The 11,544-nt window shown below is 48.6% G+C and overlaps 2 protein-coding genes across 2 annotated transcripts in view; one reads left to right on the forward strand and one right to left on the reverse strand.

Annotated features, from left to right (window-relative positions):
- LOC127910866 (translation initiation factor IF-2-like) overlaps positions 1–3,058 on the reverse strand; it is a 3,594-nt gene extending 536 nt beyond the window's left edge. The window contains exons 1-6 of the mRNA XM_052475936.1: positions 2,649–3,058; positions 2,199–2,588; positions 2,079–2,108; positions 1,659–1,988; positions 1,006–1,598; positions 1–387 (exon numbers count right to left, since the gene is read on the reverse strand). The exon at positions 1–387 is cut by the window's left edge and continues 536 nt beyond it. Coding sequence (XP_052331896.1) covers positions 1,562–1,598; positions 1,659–1,988; positions 2,079–2,108; positions 2,199–2,588; positions 2,649–2,818 — 957 coding nt within the window. The 5' untranslated portion in view covers positions 2,819–3,058 and the 3' untranslated portion in view covers positions 1–387; positions 1,006–1,561. The remainder of the gene's footprint in view (positions 388–1,005; positions 1,599–1,658; positions 1,989–2,078; positions 2,109–2,198; positions 2,589–2,648) is intronic.
- The window catches only part of LOC118377713 (ras-related protein Rab-12), a 19,304-nt gene extending 8,243 nt beyond the window's left edge, over positions 1–11,061 (forward strand). Inside the window, exons 3-6 of the mRNA XM_052475938.1 lie at positions 5,346–5,484; positions 6,486–6,575; positions 7,951–8,055; positions 10,853–11,061. Of these exons, the coding sequence (XP_052331898.1) occupies positions 5,346–5,484; positions 6,486–6,575; positions 7,951–8,055; positions 10,853–10,960 (442 nt within the window). The 3' untranslated portion in view covers positions 10,961–11,061. The remainder of the gene's footprint in view (positions 1–5,345; positions 5,485–6,485; positions 6,576–7,950; positions 8,056–10,852) is intronic.
- Positions 11,062–11,544: the final 483 nt, after the last annotated feature.

The raw sequence follows: 11,544 nt of genomic DNA on the forward strand, positions 1-11,544 counted from the left end.
TGAATTTACAGATCTACCGTGACAAGATATTTGTTTTTAGAGGTATTTGTGATCAACAGATGGGTCATGTGAAATCCATAGATTAGGGTCTCATTTATTTATTTCAATTGACTGATTTCCTCATGTGAACGGTAACTCAGTAAAATATTTTTTTACTTCACCTTTTATTTAACTAGGCAAGTCATTTAAGAACAAATTCTTATAATTTCGAACAAATCCTTATTTTCAATGACGGCCTAGGAACAGTGGGTTAAACTGCCTTGTTCAGGGGCAGAAGGGGCAGACCTTGTCAGCTCGGGGACTCGATCCTGCAACCTTTCGGTTACTGGCCCAACGCTCTAACCACTAGGCTACGCTGCCGCCCCTCCCCTCTAACCACTAGGCTACCTGCCGCCCCTCCACTCTAACCACTAGGCTACCTGCCTCCCCTCTAACCACTAGGCTACCTGCCGCCCCTCTCCTCTCCCCTCTAACCACTAGGCTACCTGCCGCCCCTCCACTCTAACCACTAGGCTACCTGCCTCCCCTCTAACCACTAGGCTACCTGCCGCCCCTCTCCTCTCCCCTCTAACCACTAGGCTACGCTGCCGCCCATCCCCTCTAACCACTAGGCTACCTGCCGCCCCTCCACTCTAACCACTAGGCTACCTGCCGCCCCTCCCCTCTAACCACTAGGCTACCTGCCGCCCCTCCCCTCTAACCACTAGGCTACCTGCCGCCCCTCCACTCTAACCACTAGGCTACCTGCCGCCCCTACACTCTAACCACTAGGCTACCTGCCGCCCCTACACTCTAACCACTAGGCTACGCTGCCGCCCCTACACTCTAACCACTAGGCTACGCTGCCGCCCCTACACTCTAACCACTAGGCTACGCTGCCGCCCCTACACTCTAACCACTAGGCTACGCTGCCGCCCCTACACTCTAACCACTAGGCTACGCTGCCGCCCCTACACTCTAACCACTAGGCTACCTGCCGCCCCTACACTCTAACCACTAGGCTACCCTGCCGCCCCTCCACTCTAACCACTAGGCTACGCTGCCGCCCCTCCACTCTAACCACTAGGCTACGCTGCCGCCCCTCCACTCTAACCACTAGGCTACGCTGCCGCCCCTCCACTCTAACCACTAGGCTACGCTAGCCGTTATGATCTGGCCCCCTGACCGTCCACTCAAGAAGACATTGTCCCGTGGCTGAATGTAGTTTGATGACTTTTCATGCTACGGCTACATGACACCACAGATACTGTAGGTACACATGCTGATGTTGCCATGTAGGATGAGTGTGTGACTGCTACCTGGGCTGAAATGTGTGCATAACCTTCACTGATAACACAATTCGTTCTGTTTTACTGACCTCGTCCCACTACTACCCTCATCCACTCCCAATCTCTTGTGTCCCTACCTCCACCCATCCCCCCGTCAGTTCAGGATGACTGTCTGCCTACTGGCTGGTGTCATCATGTCTCGTGCTTACTGTCTCCTCTCAACCACCTGGTCTTGGCTGAGGCTCCATCACTGTGTCAGTCAACCCTAACCTCTCTCTTTCTGTCAGTCAGCCTTAACTTTTCTCTCTTGGCCTATCTGTCAGCCCTAGCCTCTCTCTTGTCCTGTCTGTCAGCCCTAACCTCTCTCTTGGCCTGTCTGTCAGCCCTAACCTCTCGCTTGGCCTGTCTGTCAGCCCTAACCTCTCGCTTGGCCTGTCTGTCAGCCCTAACCTCTCGCTTGGCCTGTCTGTCAGCCCTAACCTCTCGCTTGGCCTGTCTGTCAGCCCTAACCTCTCGCTTGGCCTGTCTGTCAGCCCTAACCTCTCGCTTGGCCTGTCTGTCAGCCCTAACCTCTCGCTTGGCCTGTCTGTCAGCCCTAACCTCTCGCTTGGCCTGTCTGTCAGCCCTAACCTCTCGCTTGGCCTGTCTGTCAGCCCTAACCTCTCGCTTGGCCTGTCTGTCAGCCCTAACCTCTCGCTTGGCCTGTCTGTCAGCCCTAACCTCTCTCTTGGCCTGTCTGTCAGCCCTAGCCTCTCTCTTGGCCTGTCTGTCAGCCCTAACCTCTCTCTTGGCCTGTCTGTCAGCCCTAACCTCTCGCTTGGCCTGTCTGTCAGCCCTAACCTCTCTCTTGGCCTGTCTGTCAGCCCTAGCCTCTCTCTTGGCCTGTCTGTCAGCCCTAACCTCTCTCTTGGCCTGTCTGTCAGCCCTAACCTCTCGCTTGGCCTGTCTGTCAGCCCTAACCTCTCGCTTGGCCTGTCTGTCAGCCCTAACCTCTCGCTTGGCCTGTCTGTCAGCCCTAACCTCTCGCTTGGCCTGTCTGTCAGCCCTAACCTCTCGCTTGGCCTGTCTGTCAGCCCTAACCTCTCGCTTGGCCTGTCTGTCAGCCCTAACCTCTCGCTTGGCCTGTCTGTCAGCCCTAACCTCTCGCTTGGCCTGTCTGTCAGCCCTAACCTCTCGCTTGGCCTGTCTGTCAGCCCTAACCTCTCGCTTGGCCTGTCTGTCAGCCCTAACCTCTCGCTTGGCCTGTCTGTCAGCCCTAACCTCTCGCTTGGCCTGTCTGTCAGCCCTAACCTCTCGCTTGGCCTGTCTGTCAGCCCTAACCTCTCTCTTGGCCTGTCTGTCAGCCCTAACCTCTCTCTTGGCCTGTCTGTCAGCCCTAACCTCTCGCTTGGCCTGTCTGTCAGCCCTAACCTCTCGCTTGGCCTGTCTGTCAGCCCTAACCTCTCGCTTGGCCTGTCTGTCAGCCCTAACCTCTCTCTTGGCCTGTCTGTCAGCCCTAACCTCTCTCTTGGCCTGTCTGTCAGCCCTAACCACTTCATGGGAGGCAACATCTAACCCTGCTCTGTCACTTCTGCTTCTCTACTGCTGCTCATACACTGACTGGCTGGCGCACTGACTGACTGGCTGGCGCACTGACTGACTGGCTGGCGCACTGACTGGCTGGCTGGCGCACTGACTGGCTGGCTGGCGCACTGACTGACTGGCTGGCGCACTGACTGGCTGGCTGGCGCACTGACTGACTGGCTGGCGCGCTGACTGGCTGGCTAGCGCACTGACTGGCTGGCTGGCGGACTGACTGACTGGTGGACTGACTGACTGGTGGACTGACTGACTGGTGGACTGACTGACTGGTGGACTGACTGGCTGGCTGGCGGACTGGCTGGCTGGCGGACTGGCTGGCTGGCGGACTGGCTGGCTGGCGGACTGACTGACTGGCGGGCTGGCGGACTGACTGACTGGCGGACTGACTGACTGGCGGACTGACTGACTGACTGACTGACTGGCGGACTGACTGACTGACTGGCGGACTGACTGACTGACTGGCGGACTGACTGACTGACTGGCGGACTGACTGACTGACTGGCGGACTGACTGACTGACTGGCGGACTGACTGACTGACTGGCGGACTGACTGGCTGGCGGACTGACTGACGGTCGGACTGACTGACTGACTGACTGACTGGCGGACTGACTGACTGACTGGCGGACTGACTGACTGACTGGCGGACTGACTGACTGACTGGCTGGCGGACTGGCTGGCGGACTGGCTGCCTGGCGGGCTGACTGGCTGGCGGACTGACTGGCTGGCGGACTGACTGACTGACGGTCGGACTGACTGACTGGCGGACTGACTGACTGACTGGCGGACTGACTGGCTGGCTGGCGGACTGGCTGGCTGGCGGACTGGCTGGCTGGCGGACTGGCTGCCTGGCGGACTGACTGACTGACGGGCTGGCGGACTGACTGACTGGCGGACTGACTGGCGGACTGACTGACTGACTGACTGGCGGACTGACTGGCGGACTGACTGACTGACTGACTGACTGGCGGACTGACTGGCTGACTGACTGACTGACTGGCTGGCGGATTGACTGACTGACTGACTGGCGGACTGACTGACTGGCGGACTGACTGACTGGCGGACTGACTGACTGGCGGACTGACTGACTGGCGGACTGACTGGCTGGCGGACTGACTGGCTGGCGGACTGACTGGCTGGCGGACTGACTGGCTGGCGGACTGACTGGCTGGCGGACTGACTGACGGTCAGACTGACTGACTGACTGGCGGACTGACTGACTGACTGGCGGACTGACTGACTGACTGGCGGACTGACTGACTGACTGGCGGACTGACTGACTGACTGGCGGACTGACTGACTGGCTGGCGGACTGACTGACTGGCTGGCGGATTGACTGACTGGCGGACTGACTGACTGACTGGCGGATTGACTGACTGGCTGTTTACCTCTGCACCATAGTTGGCTAGATTTGTATATGGAAATTAATTCACACAAAGTTAGCAATTTCTTTGTTTGTTATTAGCTTTAACTAGGGCCTTGTTTTCTCTGACCAACCCATGTTATTAGCTTTAATTAGGGCCCAGTTTTCCCTGACCAACCCATGTTATTAGCTTTAACTAGGGCCTTGTTTTCTCTGACCAACCCATGTTATTAGCTTTAATTAGGGCCCAGTTTTCCCTGACCAACCCATGTTATTAGCTTTAACTAGGGCCCAGTTTTCCCAGGTCATGTCAGGTGACTTGGTCTGGAAAACCTCATGGCCCTAACTCATAGCTCCGGTCTGATATGTGATGTGTGTCCTAACTCATGGGATCCAGTCTGATATGTGACATGTCCTGTCTTTAACTCATAGATCCAGTCTGATGTGTGTCCTGTCTCTAACTCCTAGATCCAGTCTGATGTGTGTCCTGTCTCTAACTCATAGATCCAGTCTGATGTGTGTCCTGTCTCTAACTCATAGATCCAGTCTGATGTGTGTCCTGTCTCTAACTCATAGATCCAGTCTGATGTGTGTCCTGTCTCTAACTCATGGATCCAGTCTGATATGTGATGTGTGTCCTGTCTCTAACTCATGGATCCAGTCTGATATGTGATGTGTGTCCTGTCTCTAACTCATAGATCCAGTCTGATGGGTGACCTGTCTCTAACTAATAGATCCAGTCTGATGTGTGTCCTGTCTCTAACTCATAGATCCAGTCTGATATGTGATGTGTGTCCTAACTCATGGATCCAGTCTGATATGTGATGTGTGTCCTGTCTCTAACTCATGGATCCAGTCTGATATGTGACATGTCCTGTCTTTAACTCATAGATCCAGTCCTGTCTTTAACTCATAGATCCAGTCTGATGTGTGTCCTGTCTCTAACTCATAGATCCAGTCTGATGTGTGTCCTGTCTCTAACTCATAGATCCAGTCTGATGTGTGTCCTGTCTCTAACTCATAGATCCAGTCTGATATGTGATGTGTGTCCTAACTCATAGATCCAGTCTATGTGACGTGTCCTGTCTCTAACTCATAGATCCAGTCTGATAAGTGATGTGTCCTGTACCTCCAGGGATACAGCTGGTCAGGAGAGGTTCAACAGTATAACCTCAGCCTACTACCGTGGTGCCAAAGGCATAGTACTGGTCTATGACATCACCAAGCAGGAAACGTTTGACGACCTTCCCAAGTGGATGAAGATGATCGACAAGGTAAAAGGGATATTATCAATACATTACCTTACATCATCGTGGATTATCATTGATAACAGAAATCATTATGTAGTACTAGGCACAAAGGACCAGCCCGGAACACCACTGGGATGGGCCACATACCTCTCTTCTCCTCTCTGTTACTACAGTAATATACACTACAGTTCAAAAGTTTGGGGTCACTTTAGAAAATGGCCTTGATTTTGAAAAGAAAAGCAAAAAAAAATGTGTTTGTTATAATAACATCAAATTGATCAGAAATACAGTGTAGACATTGTTAATGTTGTAAATGACTATTGTACCTGAAACGGCTGATTTTTTTAATGGAATATCTACATAGGTGTACAGAGGCCCCTTATCAGCAATTATCACTCCTGTGTTCCAATGACACGTAGTGTTAGCTAATCCAAGTTTATCATTTCAAAAGGCTAATTGATCATTAGAAAACCCTTTGTAAATTATGTTGGCACAGCTGAAAACTGTTCTGATTAAAGAAGCAATAAAACGGGCCTTCTTTAGACTAGTTGAGTATCTGGAGCATCAGCTTTTGTGGGCTCGATTACAGGCTCAAAATGGCCAGAAACAAAGAGCTTTCTTATGAAACTCGTCAGTCTATTCTTGTTCTGAGAAATTAAGGCTATTCAATTATTATTCCATGTGAGAAATTGCCAAGAAATTGAAGATCTCGTACAACGTTGCATACTACTCCCGTCACAGAACAGCGCAAACTGGCTCTAACCAGAATAGAAAGAGGAGTGGGAGGCCACGGTGCACAACTTAGCAAGAGGACAAGTACATTAGAGTGTTAGAGTAGTTTGAGAAACAGACGCCTCACAAGTCCTCAACTGGCAGCTTCATTAAATAGTACCCTCAAAACACCAGTCTCAACGTCAACAGTGAAGAGCCAACTCCGGGATGCTCTTTCTATGCTGGTTAGAGCTTCTGTGAAGGGAGTAGTACACAGTACACACCTCATCTCTCTCCTCTCTGTCATTGGCCAGTATGCTTCAGAAGAGGCAGAGCTGCTGCTGGTGGGGAACAAGCTGGACTGTGAGACGGACCGCATCATCACTAAACAGACTGCGGAGAGGGTGAGTCTAATACTGATCTACAATCAGTTGACGGGAAAAACCTTCTCAGGGAAGAAATTTCCCCAAGTCAGGGTTTTCTTTACTTCTAATCTTCACTGATGGATTTAACAGATTATTGTGTAGAGCATCACAGTACTAATATACTTCACAGTACTAATGTACATCACAGTACTAATGTACAGTACTAATGTACATCACAGTACTAATGTACATCACAGTACTAATGTACATCACAGTACTAATATACATCACAGTACTAATGTACAGTACTAATGTACATCACAGTACTAATGTACATCGCAGTACTAATGTACATCGCAGTACTAATGTACATCGCAGTACTAATGTACATCACAGTACTAATGTACATCGCAGTACTAATGTACGTCACAGTACTAATGTACATCACAGTACTAATGTACATCGCAGTACTAATGTACATCGCAGTACTAATGTACATCGCAGTACTAATGTACATCGCAGTACTACTGTTTTAAAAATAAAAATAAATATTTCACCTTTATTTAACCAGGTAGGCAAGTTGAGAACAAGTTCTCATTTACAATTGCGACCTGGCCAAGATAAAGCAAAGCAGTTCGACAGATACAACGACACAGAGTTACACATGGAGTAAAACAAACATACAGTCAATAATACAGTATAAACAAGTCTATATACAATGTGAGCAAATGAGGTGAGAAGGGAGGTAAAGGCAAAAAAGGCCATGGTGGCAAAGTAAATACAATATAGCAAGTAAAACACTGGAATGGTAGTTTTGCAATGGAAGAATGTGCAAAGTAGAAATAAAAATAATGGGGTGCAAAGGAGCAAAATAAATAAATAAATTAAATACAGTTGGGAAAGAGGTAGTTGTTTGGGCTAATTTATAGGTGGGCTATGTACAGGTGCAGTAATCTGTGAGCTGCTCTGACAGCTGGTGCTTAAAGCTAGTGAGGGAGATAAGTGTTTCCAGTTTCAGAGATTTTTGTAGTTCGTTCCAGTCATTGGCAGCAGAGAACTGGAAGGAGAAAGAAATAATTGGTTTTGGGGGTGACTGTACATCACAGTACTAATATACATCGCAGTACTGTACATCGCAGTACTAATGTACGTCGCAGTACTAATGTACGTCGCAGTACTACTGTACGTCGCAGTACTACTGTACGTCGCAGTACTAATGTACTTCACAGTACTAATGTATATCACAGTACTAATGTACACCACAGTACTAATGTATATCACAGTACTGTACATGATCTCAAACCCTGGGAAAATAATATCAATTGACTCATAATTCTATGATTTTTATAATTGATTGATTTTAATAATGAATAAATAATTTATAATTGATGATCATCATGTCTCGGGTTCCCAGTTTACCTCCAGGATATCTGGGATGCGTTTCTGCGAGGCTAGTGCCAAGGATAACTTTAACGTGGACGAGTGCTTTCTGAAACTAGTGGACGACATTCTAGCAAAGGTGAGTAGGAATCCTCCCTGTTCTATTCAACTATACGGCGCTTATTTTGTTGACCTGCGACCTACACTGTGTGGACAAAACATTAGGAACACCTTCCCCTTTCGCCCTCAGAACAGCCTCACTTCGTCGGGGGCATGGGACTCTACAAGGTGTTGAAAGCGTCCCACAGGGATGTTGGTCCATGTTGACTCTACAAGGTGTTGAAAGCGTTCCACAGGGATGCTGGTCCATGTTGACTCTACAAGGTGTTGAAAGCGTTCCACAGGGATGCTGGTCCATGTTGACTCTACAAGGTGTTGAAAGCGTTCCACAGGGATGCTGGCCCATGTTGACTCTACAAGGTGTTGAAAGCGTTCCACAGGGCTGCTGGCCCATGTTGACTCTACAAGGTGTTGAAAGCGTCCCACAGGGATGTTGGTCCATGTTGACTCTACAAGGTGTTGAAAGCGTTCCACAGGGATGCTGGTCCATGTTGACTCTACAAGGTGTTGAAAGCGTTCCACAGGGATGCTGGTCCATGTTGACTCTACAAGGTGTTGAAAGCGTTCCACAGGGATGCTGGTCCATGTTGACTCTACAAGGTGTTGAAAGCGTTCCACAGGGATGCTGGCCCATGTTGACTCTACAAGGTGTTGAAAGCGTTCCACAGGGATGCTGGTCCATGTTGACTCTACAAGGTGTTGAAAGCGTTCCACAGGGATGCTGGCCCATGTTGACTCTACAAGGTGTTGAAAGCGTTCCACAGGGATGCTGGTCCATGTTGACTCTACAAGGTGTTGAAAGCGTTCCACAGGGATGCTGGCCCATGTTGACTCTACAAGGTGTTGAAAGCGTTCCACAGGGATGCTGGTCCATGTTGACTCCGATGCTTCCACAGGGATGCTGGTCCATGTTGACTCCGATGCTTCCCCACAGTTGCGTCCAGTTGGCTGGATGTCCTTTGTGTGGTGGATCATTCTGGATACACACAGGAAACTGTTGAGTGTGGAAACCCCAGCAGTGTTGCAGTTCTTGACACAAACCGGTGCGCCTGGCACCATACCCCGTTCAAAGGCACTTAAATATTTTGTCTTGCCCATTCACCCTCTGAATGACACACATACTCTATACATGTCTCAACGCTTGACCCGTTTCCTCCCCTTCATCTACACTGATTGAAGAGGATTTAACAAGTGACATCAATAAGGGATCATAGCTTTCACCTGGATTCACCTGGTCAGTCTGTGTCATGGGAAAAGCAGGTGTTCCTAATGATTTGTCCACTCAGTGTATTTAAAATAAAAAAAATAATAAATGGTTGTCTGCTTTCCACCAGACACTGGGAGATGAATTCACCTTTCAGCAGGACAATATCCTAAAACACAAGGATTAAATTGTATTTTTCCCTCATCAATCTACACACAATACCCCATAATGATAAAAGCAAAGACAGGTTTTTAAAAATGTTTTGCTAATTTATTATACTGAAATATCTCATTTACATAATGTTCCTTGACACAATCTTGTCTCGGGGCTCTACAGACAATTCCTTCGACCTCATGGCTTTGCTCTGACACCCACTATCAACTGTGGGACCTTATATAGACAGGTGTGTGCCTTTCCAAATCATGTCCAATCAATTGAATTTACCACAGTTAGACTCCAATCAAGTTGTAGAAACATCTCAAGGATGATCAATGGAAACAGGATGCATCTGAGCTCAATTTCTAGTCTCATAGCAACGGGTCTGCATACCTGTCAATAAATGAGCAGAAATTTCTAAAAAAAAAAAAAAAACGGTTTTTGCTTTGTCATTATGGGGTATTGTGATGTCATTATGGGGTATTGTGATGTCATTATGGGGTATTGTGATGTCATTATGGGGTATTGTGTAGATTGCTGAGAATTTTTATTCATTTAATCCATTTTTAGGCTGTAACGTGGAAGAAGGGCACTACTATAGACCAGACTCCTTCCCTATATAGGGCACTACTATAGACCAGACCTCTTCCCTATATAGGGCACTACTATAGACCAGACCTCTTCCCTATATAGGGCACTACTATAGACCAGACCTCTTCCCTATATAGGGCACTACTATAGACCAGACCTCTTCCCTATATAGGGCACTACTATAGACCAGACCTCTTCCCTATATAGGGCACTACTACAAAAAGTCAACTGGTCTGAATACTTTTCGAATGCTCTGTTAACACTGGAGTTGCTTAACCAAGACGACGTTGAATGTTCCCAAGTGGCCTAGTTACCGTTTTGACTTAAATCAGCTTGAAAATCTATGGCAAGACTTGAAAATGGCTGTCTAGCAATGATCAACAACCAACTTGACTGAGCTTGAAGAATTATTTTAAAGAATAAAAAGCAAATATCTTACAATTCAGGTAGACTTTTACCCAGCAACTCACAGCTGTAATCACTGCCAAAGGGGATTCTAACATGTATTGACTCAAAGGGGTTGATTGGCTGACAGCTGTAGTATATCAGACCGTATACCACGGGTATGACAAAACCATTTATTTTTACTGCTCTAATTACATTGGTTACCAGTTTATAATAGCAATGAGGCACCTTTGTGGTTTGTGGTATATAAGGTTAATATACCACGGCTGTATCCAGGGACTCTGCGTTGCATCGTGTAATAGAACAGCCCTTAGCCGTGGTATATTGCCAATTTACCCCCGGGCCTTATTGCTTGATTATACCCTTCTAATACTGGTAAGTCATTTGGTATATTCCACACCACCTGAAGCACAAATCATGACTTGCCTATTAACTTCCTATTCTGTCTTCTGGTCACCAGATGCCTCTAGAGATTCCCAACAGGAAGCTCTCCAACAGCATCCTGTCTCTGCAGCCTGAACCAGAAGTGCCTCCCGAGCTCAACCCGCCACGCATGCACTGTTGCTGAGATGACTCCCCTCTCAACTCTCCACCACACCCCCCTGGACTACACCCCCTGGACTACACCCCCCTGGACTACACCCCCCTGGACTACACCCCCTGGACTACACCCCCTGGACTACACCCCCTGGACTACACCCCTGGACTACACCCCCTGGACTACACCCCCTGACTACACCCCCTGACTACACCCCCTCGACTACACCCCCCTCGACTACACCCCCCTCGACTACACCCCCCTCGACTACACCCCTCTCCACCCCACCTCCCTCCACTACACGTCTCTCCTTTCAACCATTCTGGCCACCAGAGGGCAGCACAACCAAGCAGAAGTCCGATATCAGGAGGAGGAGAGTAAAGGCTGCATTCCAAATGGAAATAGCTTCATATATATATATATATATATATATATATATATATATATAGTGCACTACTTTGTACCAGCGGCCTTTTATAAGGAACAGAGTGCAACTTGGGATGCATCCGAAGAGTCAGTTGTTGCTGCAAGGAGCTTTGTACCCTCTGCTCTTGACACCCCTTCTCTGATCGATGCTGTCATACCCTTCTCTAACCCCTTCTCTGACCCCTTCT

The sequence above is a fragment of the Oncorhynchus keta genome, chromosome 23, assembly GCF_023373465.1.
Source record: "Oncorhynchus keta strain PuntledgeMale-10-30-2019 chromosome 23, Oket_V2, whole genome shotgun sequence".
NCBI classification, from domain to species: Eukaryota; Metazoa; Chordata; class Actinopteri; order Salmoniformes; family Salmonidae; genus Oncorhynchus; species Oncorhynchus keta.